Source organism: Vanellus vanellus (genome assembly GCF_965231255.1).
Source record: "Vanellus vanellus genome assembly, chromosome: 4".
NCBI classification, from domain to species: Eukaryota; Metazoa; Chordata; class Aves; order Charadriiformes; family Charadriidae; genus Vanellus; species Vanellus vanellus.
Genome location: NC_138909.1, coordinates 5,534,577 through 5,560,709, shown reverse-complemented (window position 1 = coordinate 5,560,709; position 26,133 = coordinate 5,534,577). Strand labels below are relative to the sequence as shown.

General features: G+C 38.6%; 1 protein-coding gene across 1 annotated transcript; it reads right to left on the bottom strand.

The window, feature by feature from the left end:
* Positions 1-1,876: 1,876 nt before the first annotated feature.
* Positions 1,877-23,995, bottom strand: METTL14 (methyltransferase 14, N6-adenosine-methyltransferase non-catalytic subunit; the record flags this gene model as incomplete). The annotated part of the gene is made up of 11 exons (XM_082482005.1): positions 1,877-3,396; positions 6,059-6,269; positions 8,924-9,040; positions 10,371-10,463; positions 12,889-13,030; positions 14,594-14,684; positions 17,137-17,224; positions 17,616-17,696; positions 22,619-22,706; positions 23,397-23,485; positions 23,930-23,995. 11 exons carry the CDS (start codon positions 23,993-23,995, stop codon positions 3,083-3,085), a joined length of 1,380 nt encoding a protein of 459 aa, XP_082338131.1. The 3' UTR covers positions 1,877-3,082.
* Between the last annotated feature and the right edge of the window lie 2,138 nt (positions 23,996-26,133).

Sequence of the window (26,133 nt, the reverse complement as noted above, 5' to 3'; positions counted from 1 at the left end):
GTTTGCAGCCTAAATTCCACTCCACTGAAGAAAGCATCCTGTATCTGCAAACATACGGAATGAACCTGTGTTCGCAACACTGCGCTGGGGAGGAACCTCAAAACCCCGAAAGCATTGCCCACTAACCTACACACACAGCACATAACAGCCTTTCAACCAACTTCCTATAACCAGCAGTGTCAGAAAGCAGAAAGAATTCTCAGCCTGATGGCTGGATTTACACACAATGATTTACGTTGACCAATGTCTTAAAATCCCTTTGAAACTAAATGCCAAGACATCCTGAGTATCTTATCAGTGTAACTGTCAAATCCCTCACTTAATTCATACAGGGTGTAAGACAGTCAAAGTACCGCAAAAACCTCTTCTAGAATGCAAAGACATAACAAGATCTAGGCAGGCATTCCAAATCAGATTGGTGGCATTATGCATTTAATAAAATTGGAAAGGAAGAAACTTGTTAAGCTTTTTATCTTCAAGGACAGCATGCTCAAATAAATATTCATTTACTTGTGGTAAATGAAATACTCATCAGTTCACTGATTATAAGCATTATACTCTTCCTTCTGTTAAAACATTACAACTGAGAAATTAACTGACAAGCAGTAATGAAATTAAAAGCTTTTAATGTCTAAACACCACTTTAGATATGGTCCAAATCAACAGTGATTAAAAAGATGACCAGATGTTTTTACTATATAATTGGGGGGGGTGGAGGGGTGGGGGTGAACAGTGTCTTACTACAGTATTTTCTAAGTGTCATTTCCACAACCACACAACACCAAGCCTTTGGGTGCACGCACCCATGCACTACTGTCTTACCTTTACAGGCAATCTATCACTGTTGAAACACCACCTTCAGATTACGACCAGCAGGTATCTTTCTTCATAGAGGACACGGAGAAAGTTCTGTTTCCTTGTCCATTAACCTCAGTTAAAAAAGTACGGTCAGTCGCTTATTAACAACATGTATATTATACTTCCCTGTGAAGCTGGCCCATCCACACAGATCTAATCTAACACTCTCTCTGGAGCAGTATTCTTTTTTTCCTTACACTACTTCAGCTATTTCAGCTTTGAGGGAGAAAAAAAGGAACCTAACTGCACTCTCAAGAGGGATTTATTTGGTAGGATTTTTTTTTTTTTTTTTTTTTTTTTTTTTTTTTTTTTTTTACAAGACCACATGTAATAATTTCCTAAGTCACTGAAGTCTTGAGCAGCACCCCAATTTCTGCGAACTGGTACAGATGCATATCTCAACTGGTTATTTTTGAGGCTTCTCTTCCATGTAGCCTAACCTTCCATATTAAGAGTAGCGACGCATTGAACTTTCAGCTATGGACATATAATTAAAAAGGGGAAATGGGAATTAACATTTTCTACTTACTGAGAAGAAAAGAAAAAGAAGATTTGTCACTGGCACAAACAACCTTCCTAAGGTTAAGTGTCTCCGGTATTTACTTTTCGAGTAAGAACATGATTAGGGCAAAATCAGGAAAAAGTTTTCTTACTGTGGCCCATCACTTTTATTAAATGCTGTTCCAAGTAGTCTTTGGCAGACGTCACTGACGGTCAAATGAGCACAACCCTTAAAACACCCCCTCCCGAAATCCAGTCACTCTTCAGATGTGCAAATGTAACACAGGAAGAAACAGAATGTAAACAGTGGGCAAGTCATTTGCACTGTAGCAGTCCGTTAGCAAGCATCCTACCAAGGCCACGAAGTTGACCAGGCCCTAAAAATTTCTGTGCTAAGCTTTCATGCCCCAAAAGAACAGTTACTGCATGCTCTTTTACAATAGTAGGGAAGAAACCAGAGTAAAACTGAGTAATTCCAAACCCCACAAAATATTAAGAAAAATATTTCAACATTAGCTTTGATAAACAAGTTTAATAATCCACTACTTTACAGGACAATTATTTAAAAGCTAGGCTTCAATAGAGAAACATTATAAGACTTAAAAGCCAATTTTCCAACACTTAAGACTTTGAGACTTCAACAGCCACGTTTGTTCAGTCTATCAAGTACTGTACATACCACAGTGAATCGCTTTCTTTTCACACTGCTCTCTGGAGTGGATCACCAAGAGTCGTCTTCCAATGCACGTAACCTCCACAGGCAAAGCCGAACACTCAGTTGGATTACTGTGCCCTCATTATCCAGGTGATTAGTTTCAGGAAGTGCTTGCTCTTACAACACCGCCTCACATTTGCAATATGACCTCCAACGAGGTCTTTCTACTACTTACATTGCAATTGCTCTGCAATAAAACTGGTTTTCCCTACCAAAGAACAAGGCTATTATGAGCAGATGCTGGGTGAAAATGCCTACTCAAGAAGCAATCCAGACCTATGTAGAAGTTCTGGACCATGTATAAACGCACAACTTGCTTTCCGTGAAGCACAACACACAACTGCACAGAATTGCCACCCTCCCCACTACAGACATGAAAAGTGAGTGCATATACACCACAAATGAAAAAGAAACTTGTTCCCTATTCCCAGGAATAATTTGGGAAATTTAAACCAAATAAGAAAAAATAGAATTCTATTTATTCAATTTGCTCCTTTGTTTCAGAGAAGTTAAAATAGGTGTCAATATAGACACAGCACTTTTTCTTCCATGAATAAGAGAGTAAGCCTGCTATGGTCATGCAATTCAGAACTGCATTTCATGCCCACTCCATCATGTTAATCCAAGTCAGTCCAAACCTGAACCTCTGAAGAAGGAAGAGGAATCCATGTTGTGGAGAAACTGAGAGTTAATAAAGCCCACAACTTACAAGTTTCATAAGGGAAGAGCAAGTATCCTCACCAGTCGTATCCATGGTTTGAAGAGATGGTGCTCTCTGCTTTGACAAATAGAAGCTGTCAGGAGGCTGAGTTTAGTGCTGCCAGGTGAGGTGATGTGACAGGCTGGTCACTGGAAGGCAGACTATCTGTAACTGCTTGCACCAAAAACAATTTAAAAAGTCATGTATTTTGAGTTCCCAGAATAATTCACTTTAACAAAAACAAGACTAAGAAAAAGATTCAGAGGTGAGGCATATAACCGGGGGAAGAAGCGATTACCCAACAGTCATCAGCGGGTGGGGAAGCCTCCTCTATGGGTACCCCCACGTCCTCCTCTGAAGCCACCCCTCTCACCCCGAAAGTTAGTTCTGTTCCTTTCTCTGCCCCTTTCTCCTCGGCCTGCTGAAGTCCCTCCTCTTCCTCCTCCCCTTGGAGCACCACCACCCCGGTCAGACTTGGACTTGGGTGGTGGTGACTTAGGCCGAAGTCTCTCAATCTCTTCAGTACAGCCGGTCAGGTGGGAATTTGGAGCTGTGAAGTATGAAGAATACGTTTCTGCATTGAAGTTGCTGTTTGTGAGGGTGGGTCCTACAGTCAGCCAGCCTAGGGAACAAAACCAGAGTCAACAAAAGCAAGAAGAAACTTCGTGCTTCAAGGCCATTATTGTCTTTTTCCTATAAAATGAACAGTCAAATGACAGGGACAGACACTTATCTACACATCACCTGTATTGAAAGGAATCAAAAAGTCACCTCTGGGAAAGCCAGAGTTGTTGAAAAGTTAATATTTTAGTTTGATATTTTAAGGGCTGCTTTTTTTTTTTTTTCTTCTTAATTATACATGTCTATGGGAACATTCACACTGAACTTCCCCCTTTCCCCCTCCAGCCCCTCTGGAACCAGTTCTTTAACACTGTTCTCTTTACCCTGGGAACATACATAACATTCACCTTGCTACCTGCCCATTTAAAAGTGAGGATCTGTGATGACTATAGGATTTAAAGTATACACTGCAATTCCAGAGCAACCACCAAATTTAAAAAACACAACAGTTAAATCAGACTAACATGACCCTGTGATACATGAATATATACGTCTTAACGTATAAGAATTCACCTACAACAGCACTGAAGTAATACCTGACAATGTCCTTCTACAAACCAAAACAGCCTCCCTACACACACACACACACATAACCAAGAGAATTAAGACTGACATTATCATTAAAATTCAAGCCAAAGGCCAGTCAAAGAATAGGAATGGCCAATAATCACTACTTCAGTCATAGGATCAAGAGAGAAACACCACCTTGAAATTGATTAGGGTAATTTATATACTGATATACATCTTATTCCAATAAAAAATAAGCAATTTTTTTTTTTATATCAGAAGTATTGGCATTCACATGCAGCAATCCAGGCCATAGATGGACTTGCATCCCCTTCTCCGGTCATCCAAACAATTATTCTCTGTTCAGGGGAAAACAGTGTTACACAAAACTGCTAAACAAACCTAAAGCAAGTACAGCTATAGCCCCTGCACCTCTCACTCACCCACACACTGATTTTTGAAGACATGCTGTTACCGTAAATTGTGCAGAGACCAGCACCCACATTATCCAGCAGTATGCGAAGTATTGCTACACTATCCATAACGTGAGGTACAAAGTCTGTCAATTCAGGCAGTCATTGGTAATTGAAAGAAACGGGACTGTTGAATTGTATTTCACATTAGGCTTTGGGGCAGAAATGTCACTGACAATGGATATAAAAGTCTTTTAAGATGGTGTTAAAACAGATTTTATTCTTGTCTGTATTCTCCTGCAGAGAAAGTCCTTCATCACTCATGCATGATAAATTGAAAGGCCCAACTATCAAAACAAAAAACGCAGCTACCTTCAATCTGATCCATATATTTCTACAGATTTTTTTTTATCATGCCAGATGCAGCATCCAGTGTAAGACACTGGGTCTTCAGATCCTGGCAACAGGACCAGCACTAAGCTCACAGGGATTTAAAATCAATTTAGAGAAAGAAAACATGCTTCCGAGAAGCGTAAACACAGGGCACATGGAGAAAAAAGAAATCTCAACTGAATTTCGTTATACTCACTGATGAATTAAACACATGAACAGTCAAAAACATTGGTTAAAAAAAAAAACCTTCAGAAAAAAGAAGATAGTTGTCATAAACTTTCCAAGCAACACTGTTTTGTGGCAGACGGATCTTCACATGAACCAAAAAAGTATCTCCTTGAGATCTATTGTCTGACCTATGACACGTGTCTGGAAACCTCTTTAAGGTCATTGATAAATTTTACAAGCAGAGAATTCTGCTACTCTGTCTTGCACATGATACAGACATTCCAGTTTTTCGAGCTAGTGTGGTGTTCACTTCAGTATTATGTCCAAAAATTAAAGTTTAACAGAAAGGAAATGTTCAGAATATGAACCAAAACAGACAGAAATTATACATTTCAGTATTCCAGCAGAATACTGAATAATGTCAGCATTTATCTTCAAATCAAGATAACGTGGAGAAAACAAACGTGTTAAAGGCCTTACTGTTTGAGCAAGTATTTACTTCTAAAATGAATATTTATAAACCAACACTTAACAGTAAACAGTGTTAAACTGGATTTGTTACTTGCTCTTGCTCCCAAATGTAATAATAGTAATTATAATCCAACTGTAATATCACTTAGTAGGGTTGTACATGATACTCCTGGAACACAGGCTGAGGATTAACCCCAAGATAGACATTCTGGCTAGAAAACACGCATGCGAGATCTTTAGTTCTAGCACAATTTTCTGCTATTTGATCACGAGGGGGAGAACATTAACTATAGCACTAATCACTTTGCTACTGTCACAGTGTTGGGAGAACTGTCAAGTTGATGCCAACAATCCCTCAGCTGCTGAACATTAGGCTGGTTAGTTATCCAAATGGGAGGGTAGGAAACCTGGGAAATTTCTCCATCCCGTAGATTTTCTCACTCCTGACTAGATTTCCACTACAGAAAAGTCACAAAAAAGCTTATCTGGCTTTCTGTGGTATCATAATCCCATGGTGGGGGAAATGGGGTTATATGCAGAAATACATAGTTATTCAGCTGATGCAAGTCCTGGCAGAAGAATCACGTATTAGGATTAGCCGTTATCGTCTCAGCTTCTATCAGAACCTGTCAACTGGCCTTAGATTATGGAGGACAGTTATTAAAGTAAATTACAATGTATCTATTTGACAAAAATAAACATAACAGTTACCTGGTCGAATTGTACTGTCCCTTCCAAAAAGATGAAGACGTCGTCGTCCAAGGCAGAAATGCTCAATTATATGAAAAATCTCTACAGGTTTTTCTATGTTTCCAATTTCAGGCTCTTCTGTGATGATTAGGTCAATATCAACATTAGCATGGATGAAGTCACCATCTGTACTGCGACGCACAGTTCCTTTAATGCCCATGAGGCAGTGCTCCTACGCACACAGGAGAGTAGCTGTCACATATTGCTGCAGGACCATGGTTTGAGTACAGTGGAGAGAAAAGGAAATTCTAGGCAGAGCAGATCCCACTCTCATACAGAGAAAAGTCTGTAGCATGCACTAGGACAACAGAACAAGCTGGAGCTACCAAAAGAGCATTTTGAAAACAAAGCAGAGAGCAGTGTAAGCTGTCTGGCTTGCAAATGGTAAAACTAAACTAGAGGCTGAAATAAGATATCTGGACTTCTTCAATTACAGCAAAGTCAGAGCTTGAAGTTGGAAATGCTGAGAAATCATCACAAAGGAAGAGAGCACAATGTGATGGCAAGAGTAAGGGAGTAGTTATTAATTACAATTAATACTTTTATCAGCATTCTGATCCCAACTTTCTTCATACAAATTGATTTCCAAAGTTTTCAGTCACAAAACAGCCAGTCAGCGAAAATAAGATGTACTTTTTCATATTGTACCTCTGTTATAAAGGCAGCCTTCACCCTCAGATTCCTTTCTAAAAGATATCACTGCATCAGAAAAGTAAAACCACTATCAAGCTGTCAATGCACTCTCAGTCAACTCCATCAGCACTAAAAATGTTCTTTAACTATAATATGCATTGCTTTCCTTTCCTCTAAAACACTGTAGATCAATTTAAGTGACTAGTATGTAGACTCTGTGACTGAGGAATCACCACAATTGGTACAGGATGAAAAGAGGGTTCTACATACTCATTTCAGAGTTCTGTTTCTGGGAATACTAAGCTCAGATGAGCAATGTTCCCCAGTATCATAAAACACTGATTCACTAAGCACCACCAGATGGCTCTAAAAAATGTTGCAGACAAGAGTACATAATCACGTCCAGATTTTTGGCATGAGTTTTAAGAGTTTAGCGAATAATATGAAAGGCAGAATAGGTGACCTATCAAATCTATGCAGTTGGTCAACTGTATCCAAGCTACAGGGGTTTTAGACCTTAAATTTAATTGAATAAAGAGGCAGGATACTGCTAAGCAAATTACCCATCAAGCAAAGCCTTGTAAATCTAGTCTTTAGAACTATCCAAAGCATTTTATTTTTGTAATACATAGAATGTCACTCATTAGTACCTTAGATTCTATAACAGGTGGCACAGCATAAAGCATCTGTCCAGAGAGATGCCTGAACTAAACACAGTAGGATAGCATTTGGTGTTGTAATCATCGGTAAATACGTCTTGCACAACAGACTATTTATTTTGTGAAAATAAGCTAGGTCAATTTTCAATGTTTATCATAAATAGTGACCTCAGCCCAACCCTTGCTCAATAAACAGAAAAATTCTTTAATACCAGAAACTATTCTCCTCCATTAAACAAAGACATAAAGTCCCCCCCAAATCCTCCTGTGTTAGTTTTAACCTCTCCCTCAAGAGCGAGCTACACATAGTTGCAATACTATAAGCAATAAACATACATTATTTATACTTAGAAAGATTTATAACTAATACAACACACTTTCAAACAAACTTCAAACTAATGTAAATGCAAATCAAAGATTCGAGATATCTTAAGTGAAAGTTTATACTCCTAAAAAATGGCAAGTTTGAGACAGAGTTGAGGATGTTTAATACTAACAAATGATTAACAAATGTCGAATGTGTCCTGAGGTTAATGACACTTTAAATTATTAAATTGTCAGCCAACTCTGCGTATTCAGTAAAACTGCCACAGTCACACCCACATATACCCAAAACAATTCTTTATTAATCTTACCTACATTATTCTAAGTTTTTGAATAACATACATTTGGGTCTCTTCAATCAGAATACTTTTTTTCCTCCGCACCTTCTTCAATCCGCATCCTCCACAACACATCCCTAAGAAACTGTTCAATTTAAAAACCAAGCTGACTGATTCTGTCACTTGTGCATTAGTCATCTTCCAAAATCCGGAGATGCTGACTGAGCTGTGCTCCCTAACAATCCTCCATCTGGTTCACACTCTGGGCACATACCTGCACGTGTCTATTTAGAACCATTAGCCAGAATTATTTTTTATGACCACGTCCATTTATAAGCTACAGTTTCAAAGACTTCTTTTGACATTAAATTTAGTCAAATTCTACTGCTAAGTTTAGTTCCATTCAACAGGTGTTGGTCTGTCTGCAAGTTTTCTAATCTGGAAAGGAGCTTGCACTGTACACAAAAGGTATTGCTAATAGGCTGCTTATTTACCATTCACCCATAACCGAAACAACCCAGAATTAAAAAACATCGCGACGTACAGCAATATTTTCTATTCAGTTTCCATTTTCCCTCTCAGGATTTCACTCCGATTCCATCAATCTGTGCACCCTCCTCAGTTACCTGCATTTTAACAAGGCTCAAATGAGTATCACATTGAAAGGACTATAACAGGAATTTACCAAGCAGTGTTAAATATAGATAAACCCTTCTATACCTCACACTGACTAAAGTCAAGAAGGGACAGAAGTTCATCATTCATCCTATTAATATGTTTATTTCCATATAATGTACTTTGCAGAACAGAACTCTGAAGTCCTCGTGTCTGCTTTCCTGAAAGCAGGTCACCAACTGTTGTGGAGCACCAGGTGTTTCATTAGCATGAAGAGCCAGGATGGGAACAGAGGAGAAATTGAGCCAAACCTTTACCTTGGTCCTTTGGAAAACAGCCTTAGGGTCTAGAGTCTTGGTCTTTCCAGGATTGTTCTTATTCGTTTTAATCCAACAGATGTCCTCACATCTTCTGTAACCCCATTTGCGCAGACACTAAATATTATATAGAGACAGATGAAACAGTTCACACTACACCAAAAACTTAAGTAACCTAAACTGAACACTCATCTAGGTACTTGACTTTTCTTAGAGCATAGCTGGAAAAGAAATTTGTCACAGATCAATGAAAGTTTACTAGCATGACTGTACTATGTTTTGTCAAGCTGCCCCCTCCAAAAAAACCAAACAAGAGGCTTAAGTGCACATCAACTTGTCTACATATCACTGAGCAGATCCCCCATGGAACTTTTTACCTAGTGACATTTAAATTTAATGAAAAACAGTCTGAACAACATAGTGACAAGCTGCCTTGGTCCCATCTCAACCAATACCTGCACTCTGGCAGTTTTTCACATCTAAAATTCTATGAACGAAAAGATAAATAGTGAAAAGCCTTTGCTGCTACCATTTTGGGGCTTTTCCTTCATCTGTAAAAAAACCCAAACAACCCCAAAACACCCCCAAAAACTTACATGACTTTAATCCTTAACTCCTTTAAGTGTAGTCTTGGAAAGGGAGGAAACTGGGCATTAAGGATGCAAGCTCATTTGGCTATTGCTGTGTTCCAGAACAGTCCAGCTACAACAAATATGTCTATGACTAAAATCAATCTGTCCTAAACAGCTACTCTAACCAACCTCAGAACATAAAGCACATAAAGCAAACAGATTAGTAACCACATGTTGTCCTTTAACAAAGGCCATGTTGTTTTAATAGAAAGCCCTGCTCAAACTAAGCACAGAATGTTTCAACACAGCAAGAGCCAATTGGAAATTATTATTCCACCATCCCCAACACAAGCAGTGCTACCCTGACACACAGAAAGACTACTCTAAAACGTCAAGATCTTATAGGGAAGTAAAACTTTGTAGAGCTCACTATGAGCAAACCTACTTAAACTCCAGGTGTTTTTTGAAAATAAGCAGTGCTATGCACACAATTTTATCTCACTTTATGAAATAGTAGCACCTTTCTACTAGCATATTTCTGGCAGAAAACTGTTAAGAAAAAAAAATAATGTTGTAAATGCACTCAACATGGCAACCTGCTCCTAATGGCAACATGCATGCATCAAAAACAAGACAGCAGTACAGCTTTCTAGACCCTATAGAATTATAAATACTCATAGCGAGTCATCTGGAAAACAGCAGTATCTAAATAGTTAACGCCAGATACACTTAAATTTATTTAATCCACTTAAAATTACCACAGTAACAAAACATCTCTCAGCAGTTACAGTTGAGAATTCTATACAGAAAAAGTCTACAATAAAAATAAACTCTTAAGCCTTTCCCTGATAAATTGAATTAAAATATCATCTTACCACTCGGCCAAGATCCAGACCCTCGCCTGAACCGCACCATAGAAACACAAATGACCTTGGGGCTGCAATTTCTTCAATTTCCAATTTCATGATCTAATGATAATAATAGTAATAAAAGTGTTTCTGAATTAAATATAAATCACCAATTATATTAGGAAGAATACTTATTAAGCATTGAAGCATCACAAAAACCATCAGGAAGTACTTTTATTAAAGATGGTACTCTGTATAGCATTCTATCCTCTTAAAATTGTTTTCCAGAAAGTATGTTGTAGAAGTTACCTTAGCATGTTTTCAACATAGCTGATAACCAGTTTATTCTTTTTAACAGAAATTCTATCTGAATAGAAAATTCTAGACTTAAAAAACTAATACAAACCACATGATTCCTCCCCCCCTCCACCCCCCCCAAGCCTCTGCTTCATTTTATCATTGCATTGGTAGCAAAAAGTTTTAATAACAGAACAATAGTGCTCTGTTTCTTTACAGTCCTGGAGTTACTTATGTGAAGACACATAATAAAAAAATACAGGTTAATTCCTATTACTATATAGGAAAGACATCCTCTCCATTTTCACTTTCAGGAAAGAAGCAGCAAGAATTTATCAGGACAGTGGTTCAAAAGTGACAAATGAGTAACATTCAGGATGAAATAACTTCAGGGCAAAGCATCTGTTACTCATTACACGTTGAAAAGATTCATCTGTAACTAGCTAACACATCAAATCAAGCTTCATTCAGTGCCACTGTGAAGAAAAATAATGCAGTAGAAGCTATTCTAAGAGGATGTAACTCCAACACTTCCAGTTTTTCTGTTAGGACGGAATGTTTTTTCTCCACGCAATGCTGCCAGGCACCATTTTTTGCCTGATGTAACAGAATGGCTAACACAGAAGCTACCTATTCCTTAACCTAGTCTCTTATCACAGGCATGAATACCTTTGTTTTCAAATTCATTCCTTAGAGGAGGATTGAATTTTATTTTGTTCTCATGATCCTTTAGCTTGCCTGATTCACTTCTGAAGTTATGCATGTGCAGGTTCCAGCCTAAGGACAAACTACATCTAGTTTAAAGTAACACCATCATCTTCCTCCCCCGAACTGAATAGAACACAGAAAAAAAATCTCAGCAACAACTGCTTCAATCTACGAATCCACACATACTATGACAACTTTGCTGCTAATGTAGAAGTCCTGCGTACCTTTCAAATAGGGTCTCTAAATAATAGGCATTTATTAGTTGCATATTCCCACCCATATGCCTGAACCATGGTTATGCAAACTTTTTTTAATCAGCTGTTCCTCTTTATTACAGATTGTCTGTTTTGTTGCGAGGGTGGGGTTGTCTCAGTTTAGTTTGCTTGTGGGTTTTTTTGTGGGTAGTTGTGTTTAGTTTGGATTGTTTTTTTTTTTAATAAGTGTAGATACATAGAGCAGAGCAAGTTTATCGCTATTTGATATTAGCATTACAAGTTTTTTATTCAATGCCCAAGTGAAGGAATTCTCTGGTTCAATCCTGAAGGACAGGGCAAGTTGGCAGGAGGCTTTGTGTCATCAAGTTAGGCTTGATGACATCCAGCATTTCACAGCCTCCAGCCCTCACCTTGCTTTTCCAGAATTGACTTTATCAAGAAGTTAAAGGTACAGAATGGAGTTATTTATCAATACATCTTGAGTGTTTCCTTCTTTACAAGCATCTACATGCATTACCAGAGAAAGAACTTTAAAACCTTTCCTCTAACTCAATTCTCTAAATGTTTTCTACAGCACAATAAAACAAGAGCAGCAACAGTGGTCTCAAAAAAGATCACACCGTGCACATTAAGATTTCTCCTTATTCCCAAAAAGGGGTCAGAAATCAACATGGCTTTAAAAAAAAAAACCTTCGATATGAATAAACAGTAAGGGAACACATAAATATGGGGGGGGAGGGGGATCCACAAGTAATATTTATCTATTTTGTTCGGCTTCTCAGGATTACAATTAGTTTGATTGTTAAAATTTCCTACCTAAACAATACTCTGGAAAAAGGAGGTACGTCATTCAAGCATACTCATCTACTCTTTTGACTAGAAGACCAGCGTATTAAGAAGTACACTTTAAAAATCTCTTTGAGAATTTCAAGAAACAATGGATTCAAGTTACAATGGATATTCTAAATTTCAATGGAAAAAAAACAAACAGAAAAGAAAACTCATGGAATTTGAGGGTAGGGAGAAAATACACTATTATTAGATTTAACTTTTCAACCAGGATCAAGGAGAAAAAGGTACATTTAATTCATTAAACTCCTCAAAAAAAAAAAAAAGTCTTTTAACACAAATAGTGTAGGCATGCATACAGTATAAAACTTAGTTTTTATAAGAATCTAGACTTTTCTTTAAAAAACAAAACAGAAATCATATACCATTTTTCCTTAAAAAACACGTCTAAAACCATTTTGATATCAAATTAAATCCTCAAACTATTGGCTGAAATACATATATGAAATCCTTTTCACAGCAAGAAAAATACTTACGTCGTCCCAGGTCCAGCATTTTTCATTGGCAGTAATGCCTGTCTCTCGGTAATATTCTTCCAGTGGTGGTTCCAGGAGAATCACATCAAATTTAGACTTCAGTTCCCTAATATCAAAAGCTTCCAAGTCTGCTTGTAAGTACCTGTTCAAACAAAAGATGACAGATTGCTTAAACAAGTTTTAACAGTGGTTTGAAAATTATACTCCACACAGCATTTCCATGTAACAAATTAGGACCTGCTGTGTAGTTCATATAGCTCAAATGCACTAACACATAACATGTTCTCACTTAACCTAGTCTGGCTGCTGTTGCATTAGTTTTTTTTAAAGAGTAGCCTTTCTCTCAATAAACAGCTTTTAGGATTCTAATTTAGCAAGCAGGAAACAGATGCCCACACAGACCATACAATATCTAGTACAGAATCACTGAACTTTTCTGTACATCCATGGACTATATAGGACAAAACATTAACATTTAAGAAGCAAACACTCCCTGCCTGGCTAAGAGACTTCTATTTTGCTTCACTTTGGGAAAGTGGCATAATTTCAGAATTACCATTTATTATATGCTATGTTCAGAAGATTCTGAATACTGGAAATGTTGTTACTTTTCATATAGTAGAAATGTATTTCTCTATTCCTATGACAAAAGCATAATTCCCCCACATGTTGATTTTATTAAATACACACTCAAACACACTCTTATGACTGGCGTCTACACCTGTCTGCCACTCACTGCTGCATCACTATCAAAAAAATTACACTGCCGTCCCCTCAATACCTTTAACCTTATAAAAAAGCTGATGAGCAGAACACCACCACCCCCTTCCTAAGACAGTGTCTGGAAGATACTATTATTCCACAAGTGTGTATTAGGTGTTACCAGAAGGCAGCATTTGTTTATTATTTTTTCCTCATTTGTGCTTTAAGGTTAAGAATGACAAAATGCATCAACTTCAAAATAGCAAGGTGAGTTTCGCAGCTTGTATCTCAGTTGTTCAGACAACTATTTCAGAGTTATCATGAAATAATGCTATTTTACTCAGCACAGATTTGTCTACAGATTTGACAGTATATTAAAAGCATTAGGTTCACATTCAGATACTTTCAAATTCCTGGGAGTAACACGCTGCATGCTTATACCGTGTCTAACATTCAGCAAAAACTCTGAGGTAATTTAAAGTTAATAAGACAAATCACTTCCAGCCAGCCTAAACTTTTTTTGGTCTTAAAATACAGTAACATCTGATTAACTGATACTAAGATAATAGCTGAACATTATACAAAAAGAGCTGTTACAAAAACAACTAAGGTTATATTAAGAGGCCAATTTTTTTAAAGCTTTTCTTGTTATTGTAAACTGCATGGTATCATGAGATTTACAACCATATGATTTTCTTTTAGTACCCAAATTAAAGCCTGCAGCCCAATCAGTTGACAGTTCAGTCTTAAGAACCACAGCTTTAGACACTTTAAATAATCACACACTGGAAAAAAAATCTAGTTCGTATACTATATTAAACATCTAGATTAAACTAACAAAACAAAACTGATTTTATTCTTCTGAAGTTTCAATTGATTAATCTGTATATACAAACAGACATAGAAAATGTAAATTCTGAGCAGGTGCTAAAGATAGAGATTTGCAAACAGCTAACTTCAAACAGGTCTGGAGAAGAAAGGCATTTTGCACAAGAACACTTACATGGGAGGAGTGTTAGATTTAGATATCAGCTCATCCTTCAATCTGATGAGCTCTCTAAGTTTTGGATATTCTTCAAACCTATCTGCTAAGCCTAAGAAGAAGAAAACATGAAGTTAACAACTACTTAGAGAGTAAATCTGTATCAGTTAAGCATTGTCCAGTATTCTGAACAGGTCCAAGTGTTAATACTTAGCCTTATTTTAACTGTTGTTAGAACAAACCAAAGCGTTCAAAGCAGTTTCTTTGTTCAGTACTTCACAAAAGCCTCCTGCCTTCACCCACTTAATTTTATGGCCGTTACTGAATGTAGTGTCTATGCTCTAATCTCCTCCAGGGCACAAGAGTGATCAGGAGTTCACAATTCCTTTCATCCGAAGGAAACAATCTTTCATTTAAACTAGAAGTGCCAGAATGAATCAAGTTATTTTGTTATCCCCCCCTTCCATAAGTTTATATTAAGGTCTAATTAACATTCATTTACAGAATAGTCTTATTTAACCTTTGAAGACTACTTCTAAGGTGGCAACCAGGGTGTGTCTGGTTCCCTTAGGCACCCCTTATATTGAGATTTGGAACTCTGGTGTCAGTCGTGAAGACTTGAATACATGTATATTTATTTATTGGGTTCCTAGACAGCTTTATTATGTTAATTTTCAAACCTTTCATACATACAGAACGCAAAAGGCAGAACCCTAATTAGGTTTTCTGCAGCAAACAAAAAAAAAAAGCAAACTTCTCAGTATATTACATTCCCCCTTCAAAAAAGGAAGTACAGACTGTATGGTTTTGTTATTGCTAGCAGCAGGCTCAGCACAAACCAAAAAGGTATCATTCCCACCTCCCAAGCAGTATCAGTTCAACCTTAGTAGGAATTATTTACAAAGCTTTATGTTCATTTAAATTTACAACTTTAAATGGTCCTAATCCATGGAGGAAAAGAAAAACTCACCCAAACCCATCCCCCCCACCACCTTTCATCCCCCTCCTTATTTTAATTGAAACTTCTGAACCTCCCAACCCTAGCATTGTCCTGGTATAAACAAAGTTGTTGATATGTAACCTCATCTCTTATTACATGTGCATAACACACCCAAAAGTTATTTTCATTCTTTTCCTTAAATACATAACATCTTAAAAACACCACTGTGTTCCGGTTTCCACTGCTGTGCTGCTTCCAGCCAGTGCAAGTCAAATACTCCTTACCAGCAGAAACGGAAGCCAGTTATCAGCAACTAAGCAACAGATGTAAAAGAATTTTCAACCAAGATGACTTCCCCACAGGTCTCTCCCTCTCTTCCAAGAGCAACCTCAAAAAGATTTAACTAGGTATTCTGGAAGCACTACTTCCCTACAGCTTTTTGTAGGTTCACGTTCAATACAAAGTAGCACCTAAGCAGGGTTTTGATGGTCATATAGAAAATGTATGCTAACCAATGTGCAACTTGACATACCTCATCTCTAATAAGGGTCTAGACTAACTGCTGCTGACACATTAATTTCCATATTAACACTCATATAACAATTTGTCCGTCCCTTCCCAATTCTTTATGCAGCAGAGAAATCAGAGGTTAATAACAGGAGCTATTTCTTCATACTCATTTCAAAGAATAGCATATAACTATTTCAACTACATAACTGTGAAGCACAGATGCTTTTCAGATAAAGACGTAACTGAGTCAAAACGGCCCATTTTTCATACTAAACATCCAGATGTGTTTTACAGAAGCATTCACAAAATATAGAGAAGAAACAAACTAACTGCCTCAATTGGCAACCAAAACCTCGTTGGGCTAGCATATATAAACACAACACACTTGCCCTGACAATCTTAAACTTGATAAAATACTGAGAACTGTTGCAGAACACTGCAGAGAGGTGTCCTGTTTTTTTTAGAAGCCAAATAACTACCAGGCACCCATTCTGGGAAACAGGACCAGACCGTACCTTAGTTCCAGAACGATTAATTTCAGGCCTAATTACAATTTCAGTAACAAGTTCTGTGATGGCTGGATGAATGTAAACTTAAAAAAAGAACATCTTCTAAACTCAATAATATGTTAAGCCTTCTAATAAGTTATCAGTAGTTACATAATTCAGCTGATAAATATTATCCATATTGCTTACTGACTTAAATCTAAGTATTTTCCGTACTTTACATGCTACGTGCATTCTTGGAGGCAATACAGTGCAGGAAACAGCTGAACTGTCAGTTATTCAAACTTCCAAAGGTTTCAAGATCTGCTCACTAGACCCATCTACTTTCTGGAACTGAAACAGGTTAATTTTGAAAAAATCTAAGTTAAATACTTTCAAATAAAACTAAAAGTAAAAAGAGCCTTGGTAATAATCACGTCCTACCTGATTAAAATTAAAATCATTCATATAAATTTATATATTGATATGTATGCACACAGAGAGACAAAACTGTGAAGTATATGTGTATCTACATTTCCCAGCAACCGTAAGAAATTAAGAAGGGGGAGAAAAAGAAGTGCTATTGAATAAAATGAGTTATCTTCAAACATTTACTGACTATGACATACCAACGTCTCTGATGAAGTTCTGAGGTCTGTGTCCTGTATCCACAAAGTGTTGGCAGTAATCGTTGTGTGGATTTAAGCTCTGAGTACCCTGGAGAACAAAAGGGAGTTCAGTCAGAACAAGAGGGAGATAACTGGACACACACATGCTTTACATGTGTTAGTCTAATACATGAGAAAGTAACCGATTTTTTCTTTTCAACATGCCTTTATAAGCCATGCTATTCAAGACCACCATTGTGTTTTCAGTTCCAAATCAGGCCCACCATTACTATGGCTCATTGTAAGTTGACCTAGATCTTTAGTCATATCAATGTAAACACTAGTTACAGTCATACCTTTCACAGGAAGCTTCCATACTTGTGAATTCCAGTCAATTATTTCAGCCTTTAAAGCTGCATTTCAAATACCATCAATTGCAGAAATACTTCAACACAACCATGCCAACTTTGACTTGACTTCTAATTGCAGAAGCAGCTCACCTTAAGAAAGGTACTGGAATCTTTGTAAATCTCTTCTTCATAGGGCAGGTTCTCTTCATCTTGCTGCAGCTCTACTTCATCCTTAGAAATAAAGCATATATTACAAATATGCAAGATTACATTGTTTCCTCACTATCATTCTGCTTCTTAAGGAAAGCAGTTGGCTGTCTATGAAGAGAAGTCTCCTAAAACAGCAGATCATGAATGGTTCCAACTCCAGTTTTGGAGGGGGCAGGGGAGGGGAATATTCCCCCCCACCCCCAAGGTCTTCCTCTCTCATTAATAAGGAGAGTTACTGGAAAAGGCCTCTGAAAGAAGAATAAAGTACAAACCCCTTCATTTCTGGACCCTGACACTGTAGGCAGTGCTTTATAAGGTGTACAACTTCATTTCTGTTCCCCACAAATTTCACTCCTTAGACTAAGGTAAATGATACATTTTGTTATTTTGTTGAAGTCTTTCTGTAGTAGAACCTTTGCACTTTTATATCCACTCAATCATGTCTTATGTTTCAACCCCAGCAGATGAAACCATCTTCTCCATATAAATCTGTTAAAGTCCACACTTTGCAGAAACAGCACACGATACAATCCACTATTTCATTTGGACTGTCCTTAAAAGTAACTTTAAAATTCCCATTTTATAGTCTCAAAATTTACAAAAAACAGGAGTTGTATTGCAATTTTTTTTCCTCTAGTTAGTGTGTCACCAACTGTTTGTTCATCAGCATTCTGAAATTCAGAGATCTGTCACACTGACATACTGCCAACATCCAACATAGAACTCAGAACAGCAACAAACAAACAGTCTTGCTTCTTCATGTCACTTTCTGTTTTCCCCATTGATCCTGAAATAATCCAGTATATATAATATATATATAAAACTGAAGAACCACTAAATAAAATGTTCTACCACATTTTAGTAGGATGCATATGATCTTTCGCACATCACTGATTACAACATAAAACTTAATCAGTTAATATAGTGCTTCATGTAAGGAGAAAAGCAGTCTCAGGACTGAAATATTAAAAAACCTGACATTTTAACACACAGAAATAAAAGGAAAGATGGAGAACCAGATTTCTCATAGAAAAGAACTCAACTTGTCCTGCGCAACACACATCTTCAGTCAAAAAAAAAAAAAGCCTCTTCTCTGCAATAATACTGCTGCGTTTAACCTATGCTACATAAGCTGTCTGAATGCAGAATGAAAAATTAAACATTCTCCCTATTTTGACCTCTCTAGCTGTTGAAATCTTAAAATAAGCCCTGTGTTCATTCCAAATTGGAGCTTTGAACTTCTGAAATTCCTGCTGTGATTAATAGGTCACAGATTCCCCCTCCCCATTATTTAGGTGAAAAACTCACAGAGATACAATCTTTTTTTGTCCTTTGTTCAATCAGAAACAGTAATGGTGTTTACAGGGAAAAGGAATGAACAGCAGACAAGCAGCAAGCTTTATTCAGGGGGAAAAAAAAAAAAAAAAAAAGAAAAGAATCGAAAGCTTGAGTTTTACTAAGAACTGCTTATGCCATCATAAGCTTACACCTGTTTCCCCTCTTCCATTTACCTCTAAATCTTAGCCTTCGGATAATAAGCACTTGTTAGATACCTACTTCCGAGTCATCCCAGTTTTCTTTATGCCTACATAAGTGACTTCAAAAAAAAAAAAAAAAATAAAGTCTTGTGGCCGCAAACAAAAATCCCACATCAACAACTTTCAAAGAAAAAAGGACAGAATGAGATTCACAACAATACAAGATACTAGGTTCTTGTACATTAATCATCCTTGTTTACCAAATCTGGTATATTGTTGCTGAGTTGGGGAAAGAAGAACTACCCACAATATTCAAGCATATAATTTTTTTTTCAAGTGACTAGAGATACATTAAGCAATTATAATGATTTAACCAAGTAAGATTTTTCTCAGCCTCCAGAACAGTGGCATGGAAGCATTCCAAGGTTGCAGGCCACTAATTGTAGAAACAAAGTAAAACTGGACTGTATCAAATTAGGCTGGCAGATAGCAAATTTGAACCACAGGTATTTTTGTACTTCAAACAATGTTAAATGTTAAAACTCCAGAACTTTTTGCCACAAAATACTGTTGATACCAGACATTTATACAGGTTCAAACAATTGAGTTTCTCCTGGGGAAGGGGAGAGGCGGAGCATCAATCACAACTCTCAAGGCACTGAAAAGCCGGGGAATGGCAGCAGATAGTCTAGTCCCATTATCTGTCACTTCCAGATACAGACCAGGGAGCTCAACCAACCCTAGTACAAGTGTTACAGTTCCACAAAACCAAGAGTATTGTAGAAGTTCTTTAGAACCACAATTCAACGTTCTGACCTTAAAATAACCGTTATTCATTTTTGCCAATAATGCATCTCTTCCCTTATCTCCCACCTCTATGATTTACAATGCAGAGTCAGGCTCCAAGACAGAAGTCAAACTGCCATTGGGAAGTTTAACAAGCAGCCTTGCTGCCCTTTATTTTCATAACAGCCTGATGCTTATTAAGAACCATCACTATAAATTTACACTTTTCTAAAAAAAAAAAAACCACACAAACAAAAAAAAGCCATCCAAAACAAAACCCCCAAGCCAAAAAATAAAAACATTGCCTTTTTTTTGCATCAGATGTTCCTAAATGGCTGCGAGATTAACATACTTTATCTTTCATCTCAAAAGATGCTCTCACACTTCCCCCATATAATGAAAAAGTCACTTGTCACTGTTCAGCTTACTCTCAAAACATCAGCGTAAGGCATTTAGGTTTCATTAGCTCACTTCACTTCCAATTTGGAACACTAGAAACTGTCAGAAATCCTCTAAAATACCCAACTACATTTGTTTAAAGGCTTCATGCCCACATCCACACACTCTGCTCCTGTAGACCTTGTGCCATCACATTGCACTGCAGTAACAACATTCCCACAGTAACCCATCTTCACCAGCAATTACAGGTAGGTATTCAGGCTCCAGCTAGAGCAGTTGAGATTTGAAGACACATTCATTTCTACCAAACCTGAAGTCAGGGCACAAAAATTTTAAACCGCTTCAGGAGAATTAACTGATACCATCACATAGAACCCAACACTGCAAGTCAGGGTGACATACAAGTCGCTTTACATCAAAAATACTTACCTCTAATCTTCCTATCAAAACTGACAAACTAGCAATATTTGTCTGTAGCACTAATAGTTAAGCCTATTATTACTTTTGTCTACAGAGTACTGAACACAATCCAATAGGGCTTGATACCATAAGAATCCAAATTTTTGTATCAGTTCACATTGCAAGACTCAATTTAAACAAGTTCAAAGTACTAATGACAAAAGTTACATAAATACAGTTGGGATTTTACGAGGTTCTTATCTCCTTGCCAACAGGGAATTAGCAGTGCCCGCAGAAAAAAGCGGATGACTCCACCATAGATGTTCCACTTCAGGGTTTAAATCTCTTAAATGTATTCATCCGCTCAACTGAAGTTGGACCGAGCTAGTACTATTGAAATATTCTTCAATTTCAAAAATATAGCAAGACCCTGGCCACTTGCAAGTGGTTACAGCCCACCTCAGGGTAAGTCTTCGCCATGCGAATGAAGAAAGTCTTAATAAGAAGATTTATATGCTTTGCCAATTGAAGTGACTTATCCACATATGTTTCACAGAAAAAAAAAAAAAAAAAAAAACTGTTGTTTACTCTTTCACCAAGTATGTGGTTAAAATAAACTGATATGAACTGATGACTAAAGTGAACATAAAAACCCCACTTCACAAAGAGTGTATGTACTCTGTAAATCTATTCTTTGAGATGGTGACTTAACTGGCTTGCTAAACAAGAGGTACAGACTAACGCTTTGCATGTTAAAAAGAGTGTCTGTCCGCTTACAGATAGACTTTAAAAATTAGTCATCAAAAAACACCCTGGCATACGTTAACTTTTTGGTTTAGTAAGATAGAAGTAAAATAAGACATTATTACAGAAAGATTTATAAACCTGAACACAAATGTAACACTACCAAGGCCTCGTATTTCAGAAATTACTATTTTTAGCATCCAAGAGAACAGCAGACACTGCATGATTTCATAAATGCACTGACCTTGATGCTACTTAACAACAGAAGCAACATTATTAGGACAAGGAAGAAAAAAAGAGAATAAAGATATATGCTGCAACAAGATCACAAAGCACATCAGAAAGACAGCTGGATCACAATTGTGCCTTTCTTTACCACTCATCTTGGCTAATGCTCTTGGATGAGCACTGAAAAATGAAGGGCGTGAGAGTCTGACAACTATCCATTCTCCAGTGACCATGGAGGCATTTTGGTTTGGTTTTTTGTTTGTGTGGTTTTGTTTGTTTTTTTTTAAACTGAACTTTTCCTGGATATTTTGGATACTTAAAGCATACCCCAAAACAAGCCTCTTACTTCCCTTCCATTCCATCCTTAGAATCCCTTATTTGTTCCATTCATCCAGAATTGCATTCCTTTGCACTTAACAGGCACCCTCAACCTCCCTGTATCTCATCCAATGGCCTGTGCCTCTTGCTAAACACAAGCTTTTCTTCTGACACAAAGAAATTCTGGACAAGATTTTTTTTTTTTTGCGTACCCAAGCGCACACACATCTTACCACTTCTTCCCACACAAGACAGCCAGCCACGGCACACTGCCATTCCCTGTGGGCACTACCATCTAAGCCTACCTCCTCCTAGGAGCAGCACTAAATTAAGCCTCCAAACATTGGGTTCTGTGAGTGCAGAGTGCAATGCACCAAAGCCGTATCTGAAGAGAACCCCTAAGTGTCAATGGCCCCTCTCTTAGATCTTTGCAGTAGAAGACATCAAGGGAGATGCCACTGAGGGAGACATATTTAAAGTATCTATACACATCATATTTATTTTTATTTACAAAATATGTGTGCGTGCATGTAAGTCCCTCAGAGACACGTGAACACCAGAGAAAAAGTAACTTTTTCCTTTCTTTAGTACCTTATATTCTTCAATCTCTTCCTCATCAGCTTCTCCCTCATCTGGGTATTTGCGTTTTGCATTTGGTGCAGAAGTATCATAAGCAGCCCTATAAACATGCCAAAAAAATCCTCACATAAAACAGTTTCTCAAGACAGAACATTTCAGAAATCTCTCATAATCTGCCTCCACTACATGTTTCTGTTACAAGTTTGAAATGATTTTGAAACTTTGTATATGAGAAGTTGTTCCTCTCAGCATATTTGAGACCAGCACAACTTAAGCACAGGACTCCTGAAAACATACCTCGCTTCCTCATTTTTCTGTTCTAAAAGGTACAGTTTATTTTAAACAAAGCAGTGCATTTACAAAGTTAAGCCTGCTCACACAAGAAAATTACTGTTACATGTGAAAATTAATAATCACTAGTTACTCTGCCCTAGACTTGTCTATTGCTCCATGAGAACTTTTAAACTAAACTGTCCTGCAACTGCTCTTCACAAAAGTATGAGGACTCGAGGACAACACAGATGGCATACTTTCACCTCAGTTTTGCTCCACAGTAGCTTTTTAACATCGAAAGCAAAAGCTAACCTCAATTTCCAAGCTTCTCTTAGAAGCAAATGACTAAACCCTACTCACCTTATTCAAAGTTCAGATTTGAGTAATTGAAGCATTTTCTTCCACTGATTTGTATGTTTTTAAATAACCAGCAAGATTTGAACACAATCTCATCCTATTTCAAAGGCCTGTATTACTATTAACCCCCCCTAATTTCTAACAGAAGCCGCACACTGACCGGCATGTTTCTCTGGTTTCGGCAATCTCCCGCTGGTCATCTTTGCTGTTCAGCACGGCGCCGATGCTGTCCGCGTTCTCAGCTCCTAACTGAACAACGGGCAAGGCAGGCTTAAACCACAGCTGCCACCGATTAAAAACCCCCACACAGCTGCAATCAGTCAGCCCAACGGCCACTCTCTGAACTCGACCCACCCTCCCACCAGCTGGGCCCAGCTGCAGGTGGGCTGGAGGCCCCCGCCCAGCAACCACCGAGGCTGCGGGGCCAAACCGAGCGGCAACCCGCTTCCCCTGTCCCCCGCCGGCCACCGGCAGCACCACCGCGCTCTCCCGTTACCGACGAGAGGCCACCACAAAGTCTCCACCCCCTCACCCCGCCGCCGTTAAGCGGAACGGTTGCACCTGAGGCGGCGCGCGCCCGCTGCCCCCTCGCCGCGGGGAAAGGGCGGGGCCTAGGCGCTCGAGCGCCCGCAAGGCGGGTCGGGACCCGACCCGGCCCGGCCCAGCCGGTCCCGCCTCGCCGCCGCCCGCTACCTGCTGCGCCAAGAGCTGCCGCCGGAGCTTCTGCCGCTCCCGGATCTCCTGCAGGCGACTATTCATCGCCGTACTGCCGGTCTCCGCCACCCCGCTTCGCTGGGCTCCCGCCGCTGCGTCACTTCCGTCCCTTCTTCCAATGAGGTGGCGGCGGCGCCTGCCTGACGCGTCGGTGGTGGCGGTGGCCGCGGCCATGTTGGCTGCGGGCAGCGGCGGCCGGGCCTTGTCCCTGCGGCGCCCGAGGCAACGGTGCCCTGTCCTGCCCGGCCACGGCGCGGCATGCCTGTGGGTGACCGGCGGGGGAACGGGGTGGCCGAGCGCAAAAGAGGGTAGCTCTGACCTACGGATAAACCCACTCTGTAGCGTAACGTATTGGGCTCCAGAATGATGGCGATCCGGTGTGCGCACTCTTCAGGCGCCACTGAGCAGGTTACTTGTCTGCTTTAATGCGATTTAAGTGCTTTTCAAGTATAGATGTTAAGTTCATTTTCACTCAAGCATTGCAATAGAAGTTCCATCAGTTACCTCGGGCTGGCAGCTGTGCGAAGCCTGTGCCCTTTCCAGCAGGGCAGCTCACAGCTGGGACACATTACTGCAATTTGGGCCATTTTGGGGACCCCTATCTTGGGTTTACATACAAGGGGTTTTCTTTGTCTCTTGAGGCCAAAATGCTGCTGCTTCCCTACACGTCTCTCACCCCAGTACATCCTTTATATCCAACTGCTATATCCAGTGTAATTATTTGTAGCCTAACCTTTACATTTTGCCTACACCTTTCTGATTGTTTAAAAAAGTTTTGGGAGGGAGTTTTGCAAAATCTTTAAAGCTTTTTTCATATGAATTTTTGGTCTCTTTCCTGCTTCCTCCTTTTCCCCTCTTGTATTTTGTTGTCTGTCTTTGAATGTACATAATTTATATTGCATGCCGGTTTTCATTCTGACAGCTTATTCATATTGCAAAGAGAATGAAGATAGAAAGAAAGGGCTGCAGTCCAGATTCAAAAGCTGTGCATTACATTTCAGTTCCTAGTATCTCACAAAAGGAAACTTAACAAAAGAATAACAAAACATTACAAATTATCTCACAAGTTATAATTAATGTTAATGTTTGCTATCCTGAAATAGACCAATTTTTCCTGTAATTGTTAGACCCAGAGACGTGGACAAGAAGAGCTAAAAAGCGACATTCAGCTCTGGTGTTCCTCTGCTGGTATCTCAGTGCCAGCTACCATTGCACTTTTGTGATACAAGCTGTTATTCTCTCTTTTTTTTTTTTTTTGTATGTGGTATATATGGTATACACGTCAATGACATTACCCAGGTCAAACTTAAACCTGAGAAAGATACGTGAAGAGAAGGGAATTAGAGCAGTGCAGCGTAATGCAGAAAGAAACCAATTCTAACTATTCACATTTCTCAGTGACAGAACATCCTAGAAAAAAAAGATGGAGCTTTTAAAAAAGCTTTTTTAAAAAAAATCTCCTTAGGGAATACGTTACTAGTTATACTGTCCCACCTATGGAAATGTTATGGAAAAAGAAATGCTATCTCATACTACTGCACGCTTCTTTGATATTGTTGGCTGTAATGAATACAGCAGAAGTCCCTGCACAGTAACAAAATCACTTCCTCCTGGATGGGATATGATGAAGTCTGTGTGAGCCTACACTCCGTTTTTAGAACTGGTTGCTAGGGCGAGCTAATCTTTACAAACACTAATGGCTATGAATGATGTTACACTATATGCATACACTGTTTCAAAATAAAAAGTTTGCATTTTTGCTGAATTCTCCCTGCCTTTCTTCTTCTCTGTGTATGCTGTGGTTTTGGCTGAGCTCCGTACGCAGTCTGTGGTCAGTTTTTTTCTCTTTAAGTAATAGGTCAAATTCTGCTGGTCTGAAGTCAAGAACTACACATGCACATATACTGTACCACAATCCAATCTATAGGTTTGGGTTTGATCTTAGTGTTTTGATTACATCATGATTCTCTGTGGTTTTGAACCTTATGGAATCATCGAAAAAACACGGAATCCTCTAATCCAGCCTCACACCCCGATGTCAGCCCTGATGCAGTGTCAAACCTGCAAATATGCAGTGCTGGAAATGCATCTAATTGAGCCAACTCCTTCTTGAATGGCTATTCCCCAAACTGGGCATTCAGCTCCAGATGAAGCCTTTACCAACACTGAATGAAATACAAACA